Source organism: Coregonus clupeaformis, unplaced genomic scaffold (assembly GCF_020615455.1).
Source record: "Coregonus clupeaformis isolate EN_2021a unplaced genomic scaffold, ASM2061545v1 scaf3620, whole genome shotgun sequence".
NCBI classification, from domain to species: domain Eukaryota; kingdom Metazoa; phylum Chordata; class Actinopteri; order Salmoniformes; family Salmonidae; genus Coregonus; species Coregonus clupeaformis.
This window is the reverse complement of record NW_025537074.1, coordinates 1-25,351: the sequence shown is the minus strand read 5'-3', so window position 1 is coordinate 25,351 and position 25,351 is coordinate 1. Positions and strand designations below refer to the sequence as shown.

The following is a 25,351-nucleotide window of genomic DNA, read 5'->3' as shown; positions in this document are numbered from 1 at the left end:
TCCCTCTCTCTTCTCCTCCCTCCCTCCCGTTTCCCTTCCCTCTCTCTTCTCCTCCCTCCCTCCCGTTACCCTTCCCTCTCTGTTCTCTCCATCTTCATCCTCCGCTCGCTCTCCCTCCCGTTTCCCTTCCCTCTCTCTTCTCCTCCACCCTCCCGTTTCCCTTCCCTCTCTCTTCTCCTCCCCCCTCCCGTTTCCCTTCCCTCTCTCTTCTCCTCCACCCTCCCGTTTCCCTTCCGTCTCTGTTCTCCTCCCTCCCTCCCTCCCGTTTCCCTTCCCTCTCTGTTCTCTCCGTCTTCATCCTCCGCTCGCTCTCCCTCCCGTTTCCCTTCCCCCTCTGTTCTCTCGTCTTCATCCTCCGCTCGCTCTCCCTCCCACCCTCCCGTTTCCCTTCCCTCTCTCTTCTCCTCCACCCTCCCGTTTCCCTTCCCTCTCTGTTCTCCTCCACCCTCCCGTTTCCCTTCCCTCTCTCTTCTCCTCCACCCTCCCGTTTCCCTTCCCTCTCTCTTCTCCTCCCTCCCTCCCGTTTCCCTTCCCTCTCTCTTCTCCTCCCTCCCTCCCGTTTCCCTTCCCTCTCTCTTCTCCTCCACCCTCCCGTTTCCCTTCCGTCTCTGTTCTCCTCCACCCTCCCGTTCCCTTCCCCTCTCTCTTCTCCTCCACCCTCCCGTTTCCCTTCCCTCTCTGTTCTCCTCCACCCTCCCGTTTCCCTTCCCTCTCTCTTCTCCTCCCTCCCTCCCGTTTCCCTTCCCTCTCTCTTCTCCTCCCTCCCTCCCGTTACCCTTCCCTCTCTGTTCTCTCCATCTTCATCCTCCGCTCGCTCTCCCTCCCGTTTCCCTTCCCTCTCTCTTCTCCTCCACCCTCCCGTTTCCCTTCCCTCTCTCTTCTCCTCCACCCTCCCGTTTCCCTTCCCTCTCTCTTCTCCTCCACCCTCCCGTTTCCCTTCCCTCTCTCTTCTCCTCCACCCTCCCGTTTCCCTTCCCTCTCTCTTCTCCTCCACCCTCCCGTTTCCCTTCCCTCTCTCTTCTCCTCCCTCCCTCCCGTTTCCCTTCCCTCTCTCTTCTCCTCCCTCCCTCCCGTTACCCTTCCCTCTCTGTTCTCTCCATCTTCATCCTCCGCTCGCTCTCCCTCCCGTTTCCCTTCCCTCTCTCTTCTCCTCCACCCTCCCGTTTCCCTTCCCTCTCTCTTCTCCTCCACCCTCCCGTTTCCCTTCCTCTCTCTTCTCCTCCACCCTCCCGTTTCCCTTCCCTCTCTCTTCTCCTCCCTCCCTCCCGTTTCCCTTCCCTCTCTCTTCTCCTCCCTCCCTCCCGTTACCCTTCCCTCTCTGTTCTCTCCATCTTCATCCTCCGCTCGCTCTCCCTCCCGTTTCCCTTCCCTCTCTCTTCTCCTCCACCCTCCCGTTTCCCTTCCCTCTCTCTTCTCCTCCACCCTCCCGTTTCCCTTCCCTCTCTCTTCTCCTCCACCCTCCCGTTTCCCTTCCCTCTCTCTTCTCCTCCCTCCCTCCCGTTTCCCTTCCCTCTCTCTTCTCCTCCCTCCCTCCCGTTTCCCTTCCCTCTCTCTTCTCCTCCCTCCCTCCCGTTACCCTTCCCTCTCTGTTCTCTCCATCTTCATCCTCCGCTCGCTCTCCCTCCCGTTTCCCCTTCCCTCTCTCTTCTCCTCCACCCTCCCGTTTCCCTTCCCTCTCTCTTCTCCTCCACCCTCCCGTTTCCCTTCCCTCTCTCTTCTCCTCCACCCTCCCGTTTCCCTTTCCTCTCTCTTCTCCTCCCTCCCTCCCGTTTCCCTTCCCTCTCTGTTCTCTCCGTCTTCATCCTCCGCTCTCCCTCCCTCGCTCCCGCCCAGTGCAAGGGGCGTCCCTGGTTGGTTTCCATGGCTCGCCTTGCCGTAAAGTGAGGGAAAATGTCTGATTCCTCTCCGTGTATCTAATCTTGATCCCGACCCAGGCGTTGTTCCGATCATTCGCAACAAAAAAAGCATGGCTATTAGAACTATCTACCAAATTCAAAACCACGCTGGGATGTGTGGGGCTTCATCCAAGTGACTTTAACACGGGTAAGATATATAGCCTAGTCTACAATGTAGTGAATCCTACGTGTAGTGAGTATTCGGTTGCTAGCTATATCGCTAGGTACGTCCACAAAACGTAGATGGGGGCAGCTAAATGGTTGCCGTTATATTCTACAATATAGCCAGCCAATAATGAATGTTCTTAGAACGTTCCTTTACCGATGTTGAAACAAAGTTGCGCCCACGACGTTCCAATGTTATTGCCAGTTGCCATCCCGACGCTGTGTTGGTAGTTGGTACGAATTCCCTTGACGATGATGACGCGGTGACAGAAAGACAGTCCTATGTAACTTCATCCTCATCACTGGCCTTTAGTTAAGACGTTAGCTTGTTCCACAATGTCACCTGACCCGACGACCAGTCATTGCTCCAGGAGAGAATGAGCAGAGACCCTCTGTCTTTAGAGGTTGAGACCAATACAGGACTCTCATCATTCATTATATAGGCAGTGGAAGAACCCATCACAATGAAGTTTAGGTCTAGTCTAAACTAATCTAGTCTGTCTGTCTGTCTGTCTGCCTGTATCTAAACTAACCTAGTCTGTTTCTGTCTGTCTGTATAGGTCTAGTCTAAACTAACCTAGTCTGTTTCTGTCTGCCTGTATCTAAACTAACCTAGTCTGTCTGTCTGCCTGTATCTAAACTAACCTAGTCTGTCTGTCTGTCTGTCTGTATCTAAACTAACCTAGTCTGTCTGTATAGGTCTAGTCTAAACTAACCTAGTCTGTCTGTCTGTCTGCCTGTATCTAAACTAACCTAGTCTGTCTGTCTGTCTGTATAGGTCTAGTCTAAACTAACCTGGTCTGTTTCTGTCTGCCTGTATCTAAACTAACCTAGTCTGTCCGTCTAGGTCTAGTCTAAACTAACCTAGTCTGTCTGTCTGTCTGTCTGTATAGGTCTAGTTTAAACTAACCTAGTCTGTCTGTCTGTCTGTCTGTATAGGTCTAGTCTAAACTAACCTAGTCTGTTTCTGTCTGCCTGTATCTAAACTCACCTAGTCTGTCTGTCTGTCTGTATAGGTCTAGTCTAAACTAACCTAGTCTGTCTGTCTGTCTGTCTGTCTGCCTGTATCTAAACTAACCTAGTCTGTCTGTCTGTCTGTATAGGTCTAGTATAAACTAACCTAGTCTGTCTGTATAGGTCTAGTCTAAACTAACCTAGTCTGTCTGTCTGTCTGCCTGTATCTAAACTAACCTAGTCTGTCTGTCTGTCTGTATAGGTCTAGTTTAAACTAACCTAGTCTGTCTGTCTGTCTGTATAGGTCTAGTATAAACTAACCTAGTCTGTATCTAAACTAACCTAGTCTGTCTGTCTGTCTGCCTGCCTGTATCTAAACTAACCTAGTCTGTTTCTGTCTGCCTGTATCTAAACTAATCTAGTCTGTCTGTCTGTCTGTATAGGTCTAGTCTAAACTAACCTAGTCTGTCTGTCTGTCTGCCTGTCTGTATCTAAACTAACCTAGTCTGTCTGTCTGTCTGCCTGTATCTAAACTAACCTAGTCTGTATGTCTGTCTGTATAGGTCTAGTCTAAACTAACCTAGTCTGTCTGTCTGTCTGCCTGTATCTAAACTAACCTAGTCTGTGTCTGTCTGTCTGTCTGTCCCCAGGTGCCCACCCCCTCTTTCAGAGCCATGTCATTGGGCAGCAGTGGAAGCAGCAGCAGCAGTGGCGGTGGAGGTGTCAGCCTCCCAGTGGAGGTATGGCGTGTGGTCCTGGCCTACCTACCCCTCCCAGGGCTGGGCCGCTGCAGCCTGGTGTGCAGGGCCTGGAGAGAGCTGATCCTCTCCCTGGATAACACCCGCTGGAGACAGCTCTGCCTGGGCATGCCTGAGTGTCCCCGACACCCCAACTGGCCCAGGTACCGTAGTGGAGATGGACGTTCTCTCTTCAACTATAACAGGGTTCTTCAATTCCGGTCCTGGAGGGCCTGAAACACTTCTGTTTTTTTTATTTCTACCTGGTAGTTAATTGCACTCACCTGGTGTGTCCCAGGTCTGAATTAGCCCCTGATTAGAAGGAGAGGATGGAAAAACAGAGGTGTTTCGGCCCTCCAGGACCGGAATTGAAGAACCCTGAACTATAAGGTCCTCGTCCACATACTCTAACCCTGTGTGTCTGTCTGCCTGCCTGCCTGTCTGTCTGCCTGTCTGTCTGTCTGTCTGCCTGCCTGTCTGTCTGTCTGTCTGCCTGCCCACATGTACCCAGCCGGCCCCACCTGGAGCCGTCATCCTGGAGAGAAGCCCTGAGGCATCATGCCCTCGCCAGTTGTACCTGGTCGTACCACGCCCACCCTGAGCTCCAGCCCTCCGCCTGCCTGCACCTGTTCCGCCTCCGCCGGAGGAAGGAGAGGAGGGTGTGGCAGGTGGGGCCTGGGCGGGAGCTGGAGACGCTGAGGGTGGCGTTGGGTGTAGCGGGGGCATATGACCGGGTGGTGCTGCACCCCGGGGTGTACGAGGAGCAGGCGGAGCTGCTGCTGAAGGTGACGGACTGATTGTTTCTGTTAATGATGAGTTTCTGGTATTGAGGAAGTTCAAGATGCAAGAATTGACTTTAGACATTTCTGTGGAGATTTTATACCAAGTATTTATTGGATCACGAGCTCGTGGGTTCATCTAACCACCAACGGACGTGGCTTTGCCCTTTTGTCAGTTGAACTGACTTGAACAAAGAAAACCCTCTACCTTATATACCCTTCTATTAACCCTCTTCCTGGAATACATCTGGTAACCCTCCATGGGCGCTCCCTGCCTTTGATGTTCATCACTCTTTACCCCAAAGTCACTAACCTGCCCGTCACTCATGCTATCCTAAACATCACTCATGCTATCCTAAACATCACTCATGCTATCCTAAACATCACTCATGCTATCCTAAACATCACTCATGCTATCCTAAACATCACTCATGCTATCCTAAACATCACTCATGCTATCCTAAACATCACTAATCTACCTTGACGTAATGGAATGTAGACTTCCTGACTCCAAACCCATTATCGACTAACTCTTGACTTTCACCATACCATGACATGACATCATTACGCTATAAAAAAAAACATCATATCAGTTTCTATAGGCTGCTGTTGTCTTATCATTTATTACTGCCACAATGTCTAGTTAAAGGGTCTGTCTGGGATTCATACATCCATTTCTAGACATTTAAATTAAATATATATTCTTTATTATTGTTTGAACTGCAGATTGTCCCTTTAAATTAATCTGGAGCTGGAAACGATGTGTTTTAATATCTGTTAGTATCAAGTATTGTAATGTAATAAGAGCTGCAATTTTTTGATAAATGAAAATCTTGACCTTTGACCCTGCCAGGTGCCTGTGGAGGTGGTGGGGTTAGGGAGGCTGGGGGATGTGGCTCTCCTGGTCAGTCTGGACCAGCAGTGTCCCACAGCCAGGCTCTGCAACCTGGTCTTCATGCCTGCATGGTTCTCCACCGTTGTATACAAGGTACATCAAATCAGATCACATTTATTTATAAAAACCCTTTTTTTTTACAACAGTAGTTGTGACAGTGCTTTACAGACTGGCTGGCTGACCGGCTGGGGTGTCTGGCTGGCTGACCGGCTGGGGTGTCTGGCTGGCTGACCGGCTGGGGTGTCTGGCTGGCTGACCGGCTGGGGTGTCTGGCTGGCTGACCGGCTGGGGTGTCTGGCTGGCTGACTGGCTGACTGACTAACTGGCTGGCTGACTGACTAACTGGCTGGCTGACTAACTGGCTGACTAACTAGCTGGCTGACTAACTGGCTGGCTGACTAACTGGCTGGCTGACTAACTGGCTGGCTGGCTGGCTGACTAACTGGCTGGCTGACTGACTAACTGGCTGGCTGGCTGACCGGCTGGCTGACTGGCTGACTAACTGACTGGTGTGTCAGTCAGTCAGTTCTGTGGCTTTAAGCCTTTAACTGGGTTTGCTCTGCACCTTTAGAGGCTCTTAGCAGTGGTCATCTGTTAATACTCTGTTAGAGCTAGCTGCAGTTTCACATTATATCTCTCTCTCTCTCTCTCTCTCTCTCTCTCTCTCTCCCCCCAGACGTCGTCAGGTCATGTCCAGTTGGACAACTGTAATTTCGAGGGAGCTCAGCTGCAGGTCCGAGGGCCAGGAACCTGCCACGCCCGCTTCTGCTCATTCTCACAGGGAAGCTCCACCCACTTCCTGGGCGTGGCCCTCAGCCTATTGGATAGCTGTGATTTCTCAGGAAGTGATTCGGCGTCCGTGACGGTTGAGGGCGCTCCAGTGACAGAGCGGAACTGGGCCTGTAAACATCTGGGCGCTCTGGCCCGAATCTCCACATCCTGGGCCTCGCCTGGGAGTGGTAGCCCAGCTGGAGACACCCTGGGCGGGCATTCTGGAGCCACACAGCCCCCTGGGGTTACCGTCACCCTGGAGGACTGGAGGAAAGGAGAAACGGAGAGGAGGAGGAGAGGAGGAGGAGGGGGGGAGGAAGGAGTGTGTCAGGATACGGTGATTGAGGACGGCTGGAGCGACAGCGCTCCTAGCGAGGAGGAGGAGGAGGAGGAGGAAAGAGGAGAGCAAGGTTCAGGACAAGGCAACAACAGTCTAAACTACAGACTGGCTCACAGTCACCACAGCCTCTCTCATCTCCTCAGACCCAACCAGGACGACAGCCACCCCCCCTCCTCCCCCGACTCTCCCCCGCTGACCCCTGAGATCCGAACCCTGACCGAGGAGCTGCAACGCGACCCCGGAGCCCAAGCGCTGGTCGAGACAGTGCAGGGTTGCGTGCTGAGGCGCTGCCTGTTCCGGGACGGGAAGGGCGGCGTGCACGTGTGTAACCACGGAAACGCCCGGCTGGAAGGAAACGTGTTCCGGGGGCTGACCTATGCGGTGCGCTGCGTCCAGAACACCACGGTAACCAGACAGGGTTGCCCGATCTGACCGGTCGGTTGGTTGATCGATGGGTCGGGTTGAGTGATATATGTCCTGCCTGTTAACTGGATGTGTTTTTAGATAGTAATGTTGATCAAAGATGATTTGTGTTCCAGATGGTGATGCTCCGTAATGAGGTGTGTGAGTGTCGTGCGTCGGGTGTTCCTGCGCCTGTCGGCTCAGGGTCTGATCGCGACAACAACATCCACTCCAACGGGGAGGCGGGGCTTGACATCCGCAAGGGGGCGGACCCCATCATCCTGGTAGCTCTAGTTCATTCTGTTTCTATCTGCAACGTTCAGTGGGTTTCACATCCCTGATGGTCTATATATCTATCCTGTGGGTTTCACATTCCTGATGGTCTATATATCTATCCTGTGGGTTTCACATCCCTGATGGTCTATATATCTATCCTGTGGGTTTCACATCCCTGATGGTCTATATATCTATCCTGTGGGTTTCACATCCCTGATGGTCTATATATCTATCCTGTGGGTTTCACATCCCTGATGGTCTATATATCTATCCTGTGGGTTTCACATCCCTGATGGTCTATATATCTATCCTGTGGGTTTCACATCCCTGATGGTCTATATATCTATCCTGTGGGTTTCACATCCCTGATGTCTACATATCTATCCTGTGGGTTTCACATCCCTGATGTCTATATATCTATCCTGTGGGTTTCACATCCCTGATGGTCTATATATCTATCCTGTGGGTTTCACATCCCTGATGTCTATATATCTATCCTGTGGGTTTCACATCCCCTGATGGTCTATATATCTATCCTGTGGGTTTCACATCCCTGATGGTCTATATATCTATCCTGTGGGTTTCACATCCCTGATGTCTATATATCTATCCTGTGGGTTTCACATCCCTGATGGTCTATATATATATCCTGTGGGTTTCACATCCCTGATGTCTATATATCTATCCTGTGGGTTTCACATCCCTGATGGTCTATATATCTATCCTGTGGGTTTCACATCCCTGATGGTCTATATATCTATCCTGTGGGTTTCACATCCCTGATGGTCTATATATCTATCCTGTGGGTTTCACATCCCTGATGTCTATATATCTATCCTGTGGGTTTCACATCCCTGATGTCTATATATCTATCCTGTGGGTTTCACATCCCTGATGGTCTATATATCTATCCTGTGGGTTTCACATCCCTGATGTCTATATATCTATCCTGTGTGTTTCTCATCCCTGATGTCTATATATCTATCCTGTGGGTTTCACATCCCTGATGTCTATATATCTATCCTGTGGGTTTCACATCCCTGATGGTCTATATCTATCCTGTGGGTTTCACATCCCTGATGTCTATATATCTATCCTGTGTGTTTCTCATCCCTGATGTCTATATATCTATCCTGTGGGTTTCACATCCCTGATGGTCTATATATCTATTCTGTGGGTTTCACATCCCTGATGTCTATATATCTATCCTGTGGGTTTCACATCCCTGATGGTCTATATATCTATCCTGTGGGTTTCTCATCCCTGATGTCTATATATCTATCCTGTGGGTTTCACATCCCTGATGTCTATATATCTATCCTGTGGGTTTCACATCCCTGATGGTCTATATATATATCCTGTGGTTTTCACATCCCTGATGTCTATATCTATCCTGTGGGTTTCACATCCCTGATGGTCTATATATCTATTCTGTGGGTTTCACATCCCTGATGTCTATATATCTATCCTGTGGGTTTCACATCCCTGATGTCTATATATCTATCCTGTGGGTTTCACATCCCTGATGGTCTATATATCTATCCTGTGGGTTTCACATCCCTGATGTCTATATATCTATCCTGTGGGTTTCACATCCCTGATGTCTATATATCTATCCTGTGGGTTTCCACATCCCTGATGGTCTATATATCTATCCTGTGGGTTTCACATCCCTGATGGTCTATATATCTATCCTGTGGGTTTCACATCCCTGATGGTCTATATATCTATCCTGTGGGTTTCACATCCCTGATGGTCTATATATCTATCCTGTGGGTTTCACATCCCTGATGGTCTATATATCTATCCTGTGGGTTTCACATCCCTGATGGTCTATATATCTATCCTGTGGGTTTCTCATCCCTGATGGTCTATATATCTATCCTGTGGGTTTCACATCCCTGATGGTCTATATATCTGTTTCCTCTCTAGTACACAGCAGCTTGTCAAATGGGTGTCAAATCATATGTCTTTCATCTGGTAGAAGTTATATGACATGGTGATCTGTCTGTCTGTCTGTCTGTCTGTCTGTCTGTCTGTCATCTGGTAGAAGTTACAGGACATGGTGATCTAAAATAACAACTGATCAAACTTTCTCTCTCGCTCATACACTCAGTGTAACAGAATACACAGCGGTTTGCGTTCCGGCATCGTGGTCCTTGGCAACGGGAGGGGTTCCATCCGTAGCAACCAGATCTATAACAACAAGGAGGCGGGAGTCTACATCCTGTTCAACGGGAACCCTGTAGTCAGGTAGGAGGGGTCTTTTGACCAGGGCTCAGTGATACTAGGAAGACATTTGAGACACAGTCTGAAGTGTTGTGGTTTTTCCACTTCAACATGATGATGGCAGTGTTCTGTCTGGAGACATTTAACACTATATCTAGATATTATACATTTATTTGACATCTCTCTCTCTCTCCTTCCCTCCCCCACCCCTCTCACCCTCCACCTCCCCTCTCCCCCACCTCCTCCCCCTCCACCTCCCCTCCCCCTCCACCTCCCCCTCACCCCTCCTCTCACCCTCCACCTCCCCTCTCCCCCCACCTCCCCTCCCCCCTCCACCTCCCCCTCACCCCTCCTCTCACCCTCCACCTCCCCTCTCCCCCACCTCCCTCCCCCTCCACCTCCCCCTCACCCCTCCTCTCACCCTCCACCTCCCTCTCCCCCACCTCCCCCTCCACCTCCCCTCACCCCTCCTCTCACCCTCCACCACCCCCTCCCCTCCTCCACCACCCCTCTCCACCTCCCCTCCCCCACCACCCTCTCTCCCTCCACCACCCCTCTCTCCCTCCACCACCCCTCCTTCCCTCCCCCTCTCTCCCTCCACCACCCCTCCTTCCCTCCCCCTCTCTCCCTCCACCACCCCTCCTTCCCTCCCCCTCTCTCCCTCCACCACCCCTCCTTCCCTCCCCCTCTCTCCCTCCACCACCCCTCCTTCCCTCCCCCTCTCTCCCTCCACCACCCCTCCTTCCCTCCCCCTCTCTCCCTCCACCACCCCCTCCTTCCCTCCCCCTCTCTCCCTCCACCACCCCTCCTTCCCTCCCCCTCTCTCCCTCCACCACCCCCTCCTTCCCTCCCCTCTCTCCCTCCACCACCCCTCCTTCCCTCCCCCTCTCCCCTCCACCACCCCTCCTTCCCTCCCCCTCTCCCCCTCTCTCCCTCCACCACCCCTCCTTCCCTCCCCCTCTCCCCCTCTCTCCCTCCACCACCCCTCCTTCCCTCCCCTCTCTCCCTCCACCACCCCTCCTTCCCTCCCCCTCTCTCCCTCCACCACCCCTCTCTCCCTCCACCACCCCTCCTTCCCTCCCCCTCTCTCCCTCCACCACCCCTCCTTCCCTCCCCCTCTCTCCCTCCACCACCCCTCCCTCCCTCCCCCCTCCCTCCTCCACCACCCCTCCTTCCCTCCCCCTCTCTCCCTCCACCACCCCTCCTTCCCTCCCCCTCTCTCCCTCCACCACCCCTCCCTCCTCCCCCGCCTCCCTCCTCCACCACCCCCTCTCCACCTCCCCCTCACCCCTCCTCTCACCCCTCCACCACCCCTCCCCTCCTCCACCACCCCTCTCCACCTCCCCCTCCCCACCACCCTTCTCTCCCTCCACCTCACCCTTCTCTCCCTCCACCTCACCCTTCTCTCCCTCCACCACCCCTCCTTCCCTCCCCCTCTCTCCCTCCACCACCCCCTCCTTCCCTCCCCCTCTCTCCCTCCACCACCCCCTCCTTCCCTCCCCCTCTCTCCCTCCACCACCCCTCCTTCCCTCCCCCTCTCTCCCTCCACCACCCCTCCTTCCCTCCCCCTCTCTCCCTCCACCACCCCTCCTTCCCTCCCCTCTCTCCCTCCACCACCCCCTCCTTCCCTCCCCCTCTCTCCCTCCACCACCCCCTCCTTCCCTCCCCCTCTCCCTCCACCACCCCTCCTTCCCTCCCCCTCTCTCCCTCCACCACCCCTCCTTCCCTCCCCTCTCTCCCTCCACCACCCCTCCTTCCCTCCCCTCTCTCCCTCCACCACCCCTCCTTCCTCCCCCTCTCTCCCTCCACCACCCCTCCTTCCCTCCCCCTCTCTCCCTCCACCACCCCCTCCTTCCCTCCCCCTCTCCCCTCCACCACCCTCCCTCCCTCCCCCTCCCTCCTCCAGTGGTAACCATATCTTCCAGGGTCAGGCAGCAGGGATAGCTGTGAATGAGAACGGCAGAGGGGTGATAGTCGGTACTTACTAACACACACAACCTGCACAGCGTCTTTACTGAAAATGGGAAAAGTACTTTATGAATGAAATGTATTATTAGTGACCATTATGTAAACGCATGCACTTTAATGCCATCTCCCCCTCTCCTCTCCCTCCCTCTCCCCTCCTCCTCCCTCTCCCTCCTCCTCCTCCTCCTCCCTCCCCCCCCCCCCTCTCCCTCCTCCTCCAGAGAATGTGATCAGGGAGAACCAGTGGGGGGGTGCAGACATCAGGCGGGGGGGCGACCCGGTCCTCAGGAACAACTACATCTGTAATGGCTACTCTGACGGGGTGGTGGTGGGGGAGAGAGGCCGGGGGCTCATAGAAGGGAACCACATCTACAGTGAGTAACACACACACACACACACACACTTCCTGTTCGCTGACGTCACTTCCTCTCCTCTCATCTCCTCTCCTCCTAGGCAACAAGGGCTGTGGTGTGTGGGTGATGTCCTCCAGCCTCCCTCAGCTGTTGGGAAACTACATTACCCATAACCGCATGTACGGGCTGGCCGTGTTCTGCCGGAAGGACCCTGATGGGGGCGGGACCAGGGAAGTGGGGCAGGAGGGTGGAGGAAGAGGAGGAGGACAGGAGAACTTCCATGAGGAAGGAGAGCTGCTGGCGTGGGAAGGTGACCTTGACAGCGAGGACGAACGCCTCTCCGCCCGGCGCTCCATCAGCACGGCTCTGGTGGAGGGAAACTGCATTAGCCGCAATGGAGGTGAGACTGTAGACACTGTAGAGCCGCAATGGAGGTGAGACTGTAGACACTGTAGAGCCGCAATGGAGGTGAGACTGTAGACACTGTAGAGCCACAATGGAGGAGAGACTGTAGACACTGTAGAGCCGCAATGGAGGAGAGACTGTAGACACTGTAGAGCCACAATGGAGGAGAGACTGTAGACACTGTAGAGCCGCAATGGAGGAGAGACTGTAGACACTGTAGAGCCACAATGGAGGAGAGACTGTAGACACTGTAGAGCCGCAATGGAGGAGAGACTGTAGAGCCGCAATGGAGGTGAGACTGTAGACACTGTAGAGCCGCAATGGAGGTGAGACTGTAGACACTGTAGAGCCACAATGGAGGAGAGACTGTAGACACTGTAGAGCCGCAATGGAGGAGAGACTGTAGAGCCGCAATGGAGGTGAGACTGTAGACACTGTAGAGCCGCAATGGAGGAGAGACTGTAGACACTGTAGAGCCGCAATGGAGGTGAGACTGTAGACACTGTAGAGCCGCAATGGAGGTGAGACTGTAGACACTGTAGAGCCACAATGGAGGAGAGACTGTAGACACTGTAGAGCCGCAATGGAGGAGAGACTGTCAGACACTGTAGAGCCGCAATGGAGGAGAGACTGTAGACACTGTAGAGCCACAATGGAGGAGAGACTGTAGACACTGTAGAGCCGCAATGGAGGAGAGACTGTAGACACTGTAGAGCCGCAATGGAGGAGAGACTGTAGACACTGTAGAGCCGCAATGGAGGTGAGACTGTAGACACTGTAGAGCCACAATGGAGGTGAGACTATAGACACTGTAGAGCCGCAATGGAGGAGAGACTGTAGACACTGTAGAGCCGCAATGGAGGTGAGACTGTAGACACTGTAGAGCCACAATGGAGGAGAGACTGTAGAGCCGCAATGGAGGTGAGACTGTAGACACTGTAGAGCCGCAATGGAGGTGAGACTGTAGACACTGTAGAGCCACAATGGAGGAGAGACTGTAGACACTGTAGAGCCACAATGGAGGAGAGACTGTAGACACTGTAGAGCCACAATGGAGGTGAGACTGTAGACACTGTAGAGCCGCAATGGAGGTGAGACTGTAGACACTGTAGAGCCGCAATGGAGGAGAGACTGTAGACACTGTAGAGCCGCAATGGAGGTGAGACTGTAGACACTGTAGAGCCACAACGGAGGAGAGACTGTAGACACTGTAGAGCCACAATGGAGGTGAGACTGTAGACACTGTAGAGCCGCAATGGAGGAGAGACTGTAGAGACTGTAGACACTGTAGAGCCGCAATGGAGGTGAGACTGTAGACACTGTAGTGCCGCAATGGAGGTGAAGCTGTAGACACTGTAGAGCCACAATGGAGGTGAGACTGTAGACACTGTAGAGCCGCAATGGAGGTGAGACTGTAGACACTGTAGAGCCACAATGGAGGTGAGACTGTAGACACTGTAGAGCCGCAATGGAGGTGAGACTGTAGACACTGTAGAGCCGCAATGGAGGTGAGACTGTAGACACTGTAGAGCCGCAATGGAGGTGAGACTGTAGACACTGTAGAGCCGCAATGGAGGTGAGACTGTAGACACTGTAGAGCCACAATGGAGGTGAGACTGTAGACACTGTAGAGCCGCAATGGAGGAGAGACTGTAGACACTGTAGAGCCGCAATGGAGGAGAGACTGTAGACACTGTAGAGCCGCAATGGAGGAGAGACTGTAGACACTGTAGAGCCACAATGGAGGTGAGACTGTAGACACTGTAGAGCCGCAATGGAGGTGAGACTGTAGACACTGTAGAGCCACAATGGAGGTGAGACTGTAGACACTGTAGAGCCACAATGGAGGTGAGAAACTGGGTGCGTTCGCAAATTCACTCTGGCAATCTACTCCGATTTCAGAGCACTCTCGTCTGAGTGTGCCAGAGTGCAGAATAACTGCTGAATTTACAAACGCTCAACACCCGTTGAATATGGCCGGTGTCAGGAAACGTCGGCAAAAAAGCGTAATTTAATTGTTGCCAGCAGCACAGTTAGTCACCAATGCTCTGGATAACATGAAAACAGCCCAACCAGCTCTGCTAGGGCGAGTCAAATGGTCAGTGAGCTGTTCTCTCAGTTGTGTCTGGAAGTAGCTAGCAAGCTAGCCAGTTAGCTATCTGACAACGCTGTGAATTTACGAACGTCCAGAGCACACCCACTGGCACTCCAGAGTGAATATACGAACACACCCACAATAGACACTGTAGAGCCACAATGGATGTTAGACACTGTAGAGCCACAATGGAGGAGAGACACTGTAGAACCACAATGGAGGAGATGCACTGTAGAGCCACAATGGAGGAGATACACTGTAGAGCCACAATGGAGGAGATACACTGTAGAGCCACAATGGAGGAGGGACACTGTAGAGCCACAATGGAGGAGAGACACTGTAGAGCCACAATGGAGGAGAGACACTGTAGAGCCACAATGGAGGAGGGACACTGTAGAGCCACAATGGAGGAGGGACACTGTAGAGCCACAATGGAGGAGGGACACTGTAGAGCCACAATGGAGGAAATGCACTGTAGAGCCACAATGGAGGAGGGACACTGTAGAGCCACAATGGAGGAGGGACACTGTAGAGCCACAATGGAGGAAATGCACTGTAGAGCCACAATGGAGGAGGGACACTGTAGAGCCACAATGGAGGAGATACACTGTAGAGCCACAATGGAGGAGGGACACTGTAGAGCCACAATGGAGGAGGGACACTGTAGAGCCACAATGGAGGAAATGCACTGTAGAGCCACAATGGAGGAGGGACACTGTAGAGCCACAATGGAGGAGGGACACTGTAGAGCCACAATGGAGGAGGGACACTGTAGAGCCACAATGGAGGAGGGACACTGTAGAGCCACAATGGAGGAGGGACACTGTAGAGCCACAATGGAGGAGAGACACTGTAGAGCCACAATGGAGGAGGGACACTGTAGAGCCACAATGGAGGAGAGACACTGTAGAGCCACAATGGAGGAGATGCACTGTAGAGCCACAATGGAGGAGGGACACTGTAGAGCCACAATGGAGGAGGGACACTGTAGAGCTAGGAGGAGGAGGGGGATTATTTAAGATACTCTTTGAAGAGGTAGGGTTTCAGGTGCTTTCGGAAGATGGGCAGGAACTTCAGCTGGTTCCACCATTGGGGTTCCAGAACAGAGAAGAGCTACAACACTGGGTGTTGTCCAGGGTCAGGCCAAGGTTCTCTGGGAGGGCGACACTGTGGCGTTGTCAACCGTGATGGAGAGGCCTTTGAGCGGGCAGGCCTTCTCGGGAGGAAGAGCAGCAGCTCTGTCTTGTCGAGGTTGAGCTTGAGGTGGTGGGCCAAGCTGAGTCTGCCAGGCACGCAGAGATGCGTGTCGCCACATGGGTGTCAGAAGGGGGGAAGGAGAAAAGTAGTTGAGTGTCATCCGCATAGCAATGATAGGAGAGACCATGTGAGGATATGACGGAGCCCAGTGACTTGGTGTGCAGAGAGAAGAGGAGAGGATCTAGAACAATGACAGCATTGTTGTTAAATCACTGATATGGAATGTAGCAAACTCTCTCTCTCTCTGTCTCTCTCTCTCTCTCTCTCTCTCTCTCTCTCTCTCTCTCTCTCTAGCGGTTGGTTTGTACGTGAAGAGCAGTGAACCACTGAATGTCGTTGCTAACCTAGTGAACGGTAACCGTGGCGCCGGTGTTGCCGTGCTACAGAGTGGTCAGCTGACTCGACTAGTTGCTAACTGCGTCCATGGAAACGGTCGTGGTGGCGTCACCGTGGAGAGGGAGTGTCGGGTGGAACTCGCGGCAACGGTGTGTATGACAACGGCGTGCCATGGCGTTAGTTTCCGGGCGATGGACAGGTGGTGGAGAAACGACGTGGTGGGTAACCGTGGTTACGGGATACGGTTGACGGACAGCGCCGACGCCAAGGTGAGCTGGGCTCAGACACATACACACACACACCAAATCACCATCACCCTGGGAATCAAATAAATACTTTGTGTGTGTGTGTGTGTGTGTAGGTGTTGCGTAATCGAGTCCAGCCGGTGCAGGGGTGTGGCATCGCTGTGCTGGGGCCGGCAAAGGCCGTCGTCCACGACAACCTGGTGTTCCAAGGTCACCCCGACAACGTCAAATCCCCGATACACCATGGCAATGACAGCAGCGTGCTGCGCAACAACAGCGTGCTGAAACATAGCAACAGGTAGCTACGCAAACAACTGGCAATGGACACTTCCTCCTAGCTATTTCATGGATTAATACATTTTACCTCTCCTCTCCCCTCATCCCTTCTCTTCTCCCCTCATCCCTTCTCTTCTCCCCTCATCCCTTCTCTTCTCCCCTCATCCCTTCTCTTCTCCCCTCATCCCTTCTCCTCTCCCCTCATCCCTTCTCTTCTCCCCTCATCCCTTCTCTTCTCCCCTCATCCCTTCTCCTCTCCCCTCATCCCTTCTCTTCTCCCCTCATCCCTTCTCCACTCCCCTCATCCCTTCTCCTCTCCCCTCATCCCTTCTCCTCTCCCCTCATCCCTTCTCTTCTCCCCTCATCCCTTCTCCTCTCTCCCCTCATCCCTTCTCTTCTCCCTCATTCCTTCTCTTCTCCCCTCATCCCCTTCTCTCCCCTCATCCCTTCTCCTCTCCCTCATCCCTTCTCCTCTCCCTCATCCTTTCTCTTCTCCCCTCATCCCTTCTCCTCTCCCTCATCCCTTCTCCTCTCCCCTCATCCCTTCTCTTCTCCCCTCATCCTTTCTCCTCTCCCCTCATTCCTTCTCTTCTCCCCTCATTCTTTCTCCTCTCCCCTCATTCCTTCTCTTCTCCCCTCATCCCTTCTCCTCTCCCCTCATCCCTTCTCCTCTCCCCTCATCCCTTCTCCTCTCCCCTCATCCCTTCTCCTCTCCCCTCATTCCTTCTCCTCTCCCCTCATCCCTTCTCCTCTCCCCTCATTCCTTCTCTTCTCCCCTCATCCCTTCTCCTCTCCCCTCATCCCTTCTCTTCTCCCCTCATCCTTTCTCCTCTCCCCTCTCCTCATCCCTTCTCCTCTCCCCTTCATCCCTTCTCTCCTCTTCCCTCATCCCTTCTCCTCTCCCTCTCCTCATCCCTTCTCCTCTCCCCTCATTCCTTCTCTTCTCCCCTCATCCCTTCTCCTCTCCCCTCATCCCTTCTCCTCTCCCCTCATTCCTTCTCCTCTCCCCTCATCCCTTCTCCTCTCCCCTCATCCCTTCTCTTCTCCCCTCATCCCTTCTCCCCTCTCCTCATCCCTTCTCCTCTCCCCTCATTCCTTCTCTTCTCCCCTCATCCCTTCTCTTCTCCCCTCATCCCTTCTCCTCTCCCCTCATTCCTTCTCTTCTCCCCTCATCCCTTCTCCTCTCCCTCATCCCTTCTCCTCTCCCTCATCCTTTCTCCTCTCCCCTCTCCTCATCCCTTCTCCTCTCCCCTTCATCCCTTCTCTCCTCTTCCCTCATCCCTTCTCCTCTCCCTCTCCCTCATCCCTTCTCCTCTCCCCTCATCCCTTCTCTTCTCCCCTCATTCCTTCTCTTCTCCCCTCATCCCTTCTCCCTCTCCTCATCCCTTCTCTTCTCCCCTCATCCTTTCTCCTCTCCCTTCTCCTCTCCCCTTCATCCCTTCTCTCCTCTTCCCTCATCCCTCCCTCCCCATCCTCCACCACTCCCCCCATCCTCCTTCCCCTCCCCCCATCCTCCACCACTCCCCCTCCCTCTACCACTCCCCCCCTCTCTGCTCTCTCCTGCCAGGACATGTCCCTCTTCCCCTCCCTGGGTTTTGGAGAACCCTCCCCCCCCGCCCCCTCTCTGACCGTCCTTCATCGCTCCCCCTCCTCCTCCTCCTGTCACCCCTCCCACTTTGCCATCTCCATGACTACCAGGATCACCGCCACCGTCGAGAGCGGTTGCCATAACAACGGCAGCGTCTTCTGCACCATCCTCTGAGGCCCTAGCAAAACCCCCGTCCTGACAACAGATTGGATGACCTCCTCACCGGGCGGGGGTGGGGTCAAGAGTTGCAGTTCAGCCCTGACCTCTCCTGACTCGAGACATTCTTTTTTTTCTTCTAAGAACATTCCAGTGGCATTTTGACCTAGAACACTTGGAACACAGAACGGTTCTAGAACGTCGTCCTCCCCGGGGGTTCTAGAAGTGTCATTGAGATCCCCTCGACTGGAGGAGCTGGGCAGGTGACATCAGTTCGATACAGAACCAACTCTTGACTATACCATGTTTAACCACTGTGACTGGTGTGGTATCATGGACGGTATTCAGCTGTGACTGGTGTGGTATCATGGACGGTATTCAGCTGTGACTGGTGTGGTATCATGGACGGTATTCAGCTGTGACTGGTGTGGTATCATGGACGGTATTCAGCTGTGACTGTGTGGTACCATGCGTATTCAGCTGTGACTGGTGTGGTATCATGGACGGTATTCAGCTGTGACTTTACCATGTATTACCACTGTGACTGGTGTGGTATCATGGACGGTATTCAGCTGTGACTGGTGTGGTATCATGGACGGTATTCAGCTGTGACTTTACCATGTTTAACCACTGTGACTGGTGTGGTATCATGGACGGTATTCAGCTGTGACTTTACCATGTTTACCACTGTGACTGGTGTGGTATCATGGACGGTATTCAGCTGTGACTGGTGTGGTATCATGGACGGTATTCAGCTGTGACTTTACCATGTTTAACCACTGTGACTGGTGTGGTATCATGGGACGGTATTCAGCTGTGACTGGTGTGGTATCATGGACGGTATTCAGCTGTGACTTTACCATGTTTAACCACTGTGACTGGTGTGGTATCATGGACGGTATTCAGCTGTGACTTTACCATGTTTAACCACTGTGACTGGTGTGGTATCATGGACGGTATTCAGCTGTGACTTTACCATGTTTCCACTGTGACTGGTGTGGTATCATGGACGGTATTCAGCGTTCCGGTATTCAGCTGTGACTTGACCATGTTTAACCACTGTGACTGGTGTGGTATCATGGACGGTATTCAGCTGTGACTTTACCATGTTTAACCACTGTGACTGGTGTGGTATCATGGACGGTATTCAGCTGTGACTTTACCATGTTTAACCACTGTGACTGGTGTGGTATCATGGACGGTATTCAGCTGTGACTTTACCATGTTTAACCACTGTGACTGGTGTGGTATCATGGACGGTATTCACTGTCTGACGTATTCAGCTGTGACTTTACCATGTTTAACGACTGTGACTGGTGTGGTATCATGGACGGTATTCAGCTGTGACTTTACCATGTTTATCTGTGACTGGTGTGGTATCATGGACGGTATTCAGCTGTGACTTTACCATGTTTCACCACTGTGACTGGTGTGGTATCATGGACGGTATTCAGCTGTGACTTTACCATGTTTAACCACTGTGACTGGTGTGTATCATGGAAGCTTACTGGTGTGGTATCATCGTATTCAGCTGTGACTGGTGTGTATCATACGGTATTCAGCTGTGACTTTACCATGTTTCCCACTGTGACTGGTGTGGTATCATGGACGGTATTCAGCTGTGACTGGTGTGGTATCATGGACGGTATTCAGCTGTGACTTTACCATGTTTAACCACCTGTGACTGGTGTGGTATCATGGACGGTATTCAGCTGTGAGGTGTGGTATCATGGACGGTATTCAGCTGTGACTTTACCATGTTTCCCACTGTGACTGGTGTGGTATCATGGACGGTATTCAGCTGTGACTTTACCATGTTTAACCACTGTGACTGGTGTGGTATCATGGACGGTATTCAGCTGTGACTTTACCATGTTTAACCACTGTGACTGGTGTGGTATCAGTGGTTAGGGACTGGAGTTTTACCTGACGGTGTGACCCCACCTGACTAGGGAATAACTCCTGGCCTTAATAATAACAACAAAATCACCTTTCTTTCTCAAAAGTCCTGTTTCGTCTCCTCACTGAAATGTCCCAATATGTAAAGTCTACCAGCGTCTGTTTGTTTTTTTACTGTGCTTTATAAAAGGTTTTCAAGCACCAAATAAGTCACTTCATCTGTTCTTCCAGACAGTTTAGATATGACATCACACACAACCTGAATTGACTTTTGTTTTATTATGTTAAATGTTTCATTTTGTTTCCAGAATACGTTGTGAGGGTCTCTAGTATCCATCTCCCTCTCTTACTAGGTCATATTTAGGCACACCTCTCCCCCCTCTCTCTCTCTCTCTCCCCCCCTCTCCCCCCCTCTCTCTCTCTCTTGCTTCCTACCAACGTCTTCCTCTCTTTCCCTACCGCATTCTTTTGCGTTTGCGTATCTCTGAGAACGGTTGGTATTTGACGAGGGGGAGCACCAGGGAAGCCAGTCTGTTTTCAGCCGTTGCCCAGCATCGTCCCCCTTCACACAGGCATGTCTGACCAGGGTCAGCCCCATCGACTTGGCCACCTCCACGATCCTACACACACACAGAGGGAGAGAGAGAAGATCAGTAACGCTGTTGCTTTTGTGTTTGACATGATTCATAATAAATAATAATAATATGCCATTTAGCAGACGCTTTTATCCAAAGCGACTTAGAGGCATGTGTGCATACATTTTTACGTATGGGTGGTCCCCGGGGGATCGAACCCACTACCCTGGCGTTACAAGCGCCACGCTCTACCAATTGAGCTACAGAGGAGATTCTCTCTCTCTCTCTCTCCTGTTCTCTGTGTACCAGTGTCTCTCACCTTTTCTCTGTGACCCCCAGGTCTCTGTGTAGCAGTGTCTCTCACCTTTTCTCTGTGACCCCCAGGTCTCTGTGTAGCAGTGTCTCTCACCTTTTCTCTGTGACCCCCAGGTCTCTGTGTAGCAGTGTCTCTCACCTTTTCTCTGTGACCCCCAGGTCTCTGTGTAGCAGTGTGAGGTCAGAGGTCATGTCCCCCATGTGGAGCAGCAGGGTCAGGCAGTACGCGGCCACCTTCACACGCATCGACGTGGACACCCGTTCTGCACTCCTACACACACACACACACACACAGACACACACACAGACAGACAGACACACGTAGGTATATTCACACGCATCAACAACGTTCTCCACCCTACTCACACACTATTCCCCAATATAGCTTGGTGCATTGAACTAAATCATGTGTTTTTACCTCAGAGTAAGGAAAGAAGGAGAGGTCTATTCCATATACAGTGTATCTATGTAAGGTACCATTTTGAGAAGCAGACTATGGGCCCGGGTCAAAGGTCACCCCCTATATAGAGCACAGGGTGCCAGTTTAGTTATACAGCTACCTGCCGTTGTTGAAGGTCTCCACGGTGAAGGTCCTCATCAGCTTTTTCTGGATGATATGAGGACAGCCCTCCTCCTGCCCGACTGGAAAACATTAACACAACCCTTAAATGTTCTGGATGATATGAGGACAGCCCTCCTCCTGCCCGACTGGAAAACAACATTAACACAACCCTTAATGGTCTGGATGATATGAGGACAGCCCTCCTCCTGCCCGACTGGAAAACAACATTAACACAACCCTTAATGGTCTGGATGATATGAGGACAGGCCTCCTCCTGCCCGACTGGAAAACAACATTAACACAACCCTTAAATGGTCTGGATGATACGAGGACAGCCCTAACAGCCTCCTCCTGCCCGACTGGGAAAACAACATTAACACAACCCTTAAATGGTCTGGAGTATACGAGAACTGGCCTCCTCCTGCCCGACTGGAAAACAACATTAACACAACCCTTAAATGGTCTGATTATACGAGGACTGGCCTCCTCCTGCCCGACATTAACACAACCCTAAATGGTCTGGATGATTCAATTAAAGGCGTGTTGTCGACAGCGTCCCTTTTTAAAAGGCAGTTTCCCCCTGATGTTTACAGAGATCATATTTCTCTGTAAACGCTTCAGATGAAGGCTCAGCCGAGGATGACCTTTTAAAAAGACAACACTTGCGCTCGTTAATGCACACACACACACACACACACACACACACAGCGTGGCACTCACACTTGCGAGTGATGTTTTTCTGCCGTGCCAGCCTGAGCAGCAGGTGGAGGTAGAAGGCACAGCGCGCCCGTCTCTCTCTGGCCACGCCCCTCTCTTGGCAGGGTTCTCCAACTGACGCACCACGCTCAGACACCTGGAACAACAACATGTCAACAACAACAACATGTCAACAACAACAGCATGTCAACAACGAGAACATGTCAACAGTAGCAGGGTTGTAGTCCTACCCTCCATCGTCTGTCATCTTCTGTAGTTCCTCTGGGGTCAGGGCGGCCATCTTAGAACCAGCAGCATCCAGGGCATCATACTCCACTGGAGACAGGACTGGGACTCAGGTAAGGACACACACACAGCTTAACCTGGACACACACACAGCTTAACCTGGACACACACACAGCTTAACCTGGACACACACACAGCTTAACCTGGACACACACACAGCTTAACCTGGACACACACACAGCTTAACCTGGACACACACACAGCTTAACCTGGACACACACACAGCTTAACCTGGACACACACACAGCTTAACCTGGACACACACACAGCTTAACCTGGACAGACACACAGCTTAACCTGAACACACACACAGCTTAACCTGGACAACACACAGCGAACCTGAACACACACACAGCTTAACCTGGACACACACACACACAGCTTAACCTTGACACACACACACAGCTATCCTGGCACACACACACACAAGCTACCTGACACACACGTTAACCTGACACACAGCTAACCTGACACACACACACAACCTGACACACACAGCTTACTTGGACACACACACAGCTTAACCTGGACACACACACACAGCTTAACCTGGCACACACACACAGCTTAACCTGGACACACACACACAGCACCTGACACACACACAGCTTAACTGGACACACACACAGCTTAACCTGGACACACACACAGCTTAACCTGGACACACACACAGCTTAACCTGGACACACACACGAACTTACCTGGACACACACACACAGCTAACCTGGACACACACACAGCTTAACCTGACACACACAGCTTAACCTGGCACACACACAGCTTAACCTGGACAGACACACAGCTTAACCTGGACACACACAGCTTAACCTGGACACACACACAGCTAACCTGGACACACACACAGCTTAACCTGGACACACACACAGCTTAACCTGGACACACACAGCTTAACCTGGACACACACCACAGCAACCTGGACACACACACAGCTTAACCTGGACACACACACACTCAACCTGGACACACACACAGCTTAACCTGGACACACACACAGCTTAACCTGGACACACACACAGCAACCTGGACACACACACAGTCAACCTGGACACACACACACAGCTTAACCTGGACACACACACAGCTTAACCTGACACACACAGCTTAACCTGACACACACACAGCGACCTGGACACACACACAGCTTAACTCTGGACACACACACAGCTTAACCTGACACACACATCACAGCTTAACCCTGACACACACACAGCTTAACCTGGACACACACACAGCTTAACCTGGACACACACACAGCTTAACCTGGACACACACACAGCTTAACCTGGACACACACACAGCTTAACCTGAGACACACACACAGCTTAACCTGGACAGCACACACAGCTTACACACAACCTGGACACACACAGCTAACCTGAACACACAGCTTAACCTGGACACACACACACGCTTAACCTGGACACACCACACAGCTTAACCTGGACACACACACACAGCTTAACCTGGACACACACACACAGCTTACTGGACACACACACAGCTTAACCTGGACACAAACACACACAGCTTAACCTGGACACACACACACAGCTAACCTGACACACACACACACGTAACTTGGACACACACACAGACTTAACCTGGACACACACACAGCGAACCTGGACACACACACAGCAACCTGGACACACACACAGCTTAACCTGGACACACACACAGCTAACCTGGACACACACACAGCTGTAACCTGGACACACACACAGCTTAACCTGGACACACACACAGCTTAACCTGGACACACACACAGCTTAACCTGGACACACACACAGCTAACCTGACACACACACACAGCTTAACCTGGACACACACCACCTGGACACACACGCTTAACCTGGACACACACACAGCTTAACCTGGACACACACACACAGCTTAACCTGGACATACACACAGCTTAACCTGGACACACACACAGCTAACCTGGGCACACACACAGCTTAACCTGGACAGCACACAGCTTAACCTGGACACACACACAGCTTAACCTGACACACACACACACACGCGACTTAACCTGGACACACACACACACAGCTTAACCTGGGGTCACACACACAGCTTAACCTGGACAGACACTACACACAGCTTAACCTGGACACACACACACAGCTAACCTGGACACACACACTTGGGACTTGAGGTCGGTCATACACACACCTTTACCTGCTCTCTCTCTCACACACACACACACACACACTGTCCAGGTGAAGGATACTGTCGTCAAACAGGTAGACGTGTTGAGGTGTGTCAGCGTCGCGGGTAGCAGGGAGGAAGGTAATGAGATACTTTCAGACTGGGACTCTGTCTGAGTCACCTCCTGCTGCAGAGCTGGGGGGAAGCATTTACTATGTTTCAGGTGTGTGTGTGTGTTTACTGGACAGGTGTGTGTGTGTGTGTACTGACAGGTGTGTGTGTGTGTGTTACTGGACAGGTGTGTGTGTGTGTTCAAGTCTTTGTGTACGTATACAGGTGTGTTACATTCCACTACCTTCTGGTCTGATGGTGTTTAGACATAAACCGGTACAGTGCCTTCAGAAAGTATTCAGACCCCTTTGCTTTTCCCACATTTTGTTACGTTACTGCCTTATTCTAAAATGGATTCAATAGTCCCCCTCGTTAATCTAGACACAGGGTTCAAGTTTGGGCTCTGGCTGGGCCACTCAAGGACATTTCAGAGACTTGTCCCGAAGCCACTCCTCGTTGTCTTGGCTGTGTGCTTAGGGTCGTTGTCCTGTTGGAAGGTGAACTCGTCCCAGTCTGAGGTCCTGAGCGCTCTGGAGCAGGTTTTCATCAGGGATCTCTTTGTACTTTGCTGAGTTCATCTTTCCCTTGATCCT

At 52.2% G+C, this 25,351-nt stretch overlaps 1 protein-coding gene and 1 long non-coding RNA gene across 2 annotated transcripts; one reads left to right on the top strand and one right to left on the bottom strand.

Moving 5' to 3' along the window:
• Positions 1–1,816: 1,816 nt before the first annotated feature.
• On the top strand, positions 1,817–18,572 carry LOC123490286 (F-box only protein 10-like). The gene is given in 14 exon segments (XM_045220350.1): positions 1,817–2,043; positions 3,665–3,915; positions 4,263–4,536; positions 5,384–5,518; positions 6,102–6,941; positions 7,076–7,222; positions 9,331–9,467; positions 11,350–11,420; positions 11,630–11,782; positions 11,862–12,161; positions 15,813–16,123; positions 16,216–16,379; positions 17,943–18,009; positions 18,012–18,572. Coding segments are annotated over 13 exon segments (2,952 nt in total). The 5' UTR covers positions 1,817–2,043; positions 3,665–3,688; the 3' UTR covers positions 18,138–18,572.
• A 3,696-nt stretch (positions 18,573–22,268) lies between these two features.
• LOC123490287 lies at positions 22,269–24,782 on the bottom strand. Its single transcript, XR_006660873.1, has 3 exons — positions 24,730–24,782; positions 22,418–22,514; positions 22,269–22,323 (listed from the first exon to the last, which is right to left on the bottom strand). It is a non-coding gene; the product is annotated as an uncharacterized LOC123490287 (long non-coding RNA).
• Between the last annotated feature and the right edge of the window lie 569 nt (positions 24,783–25,351).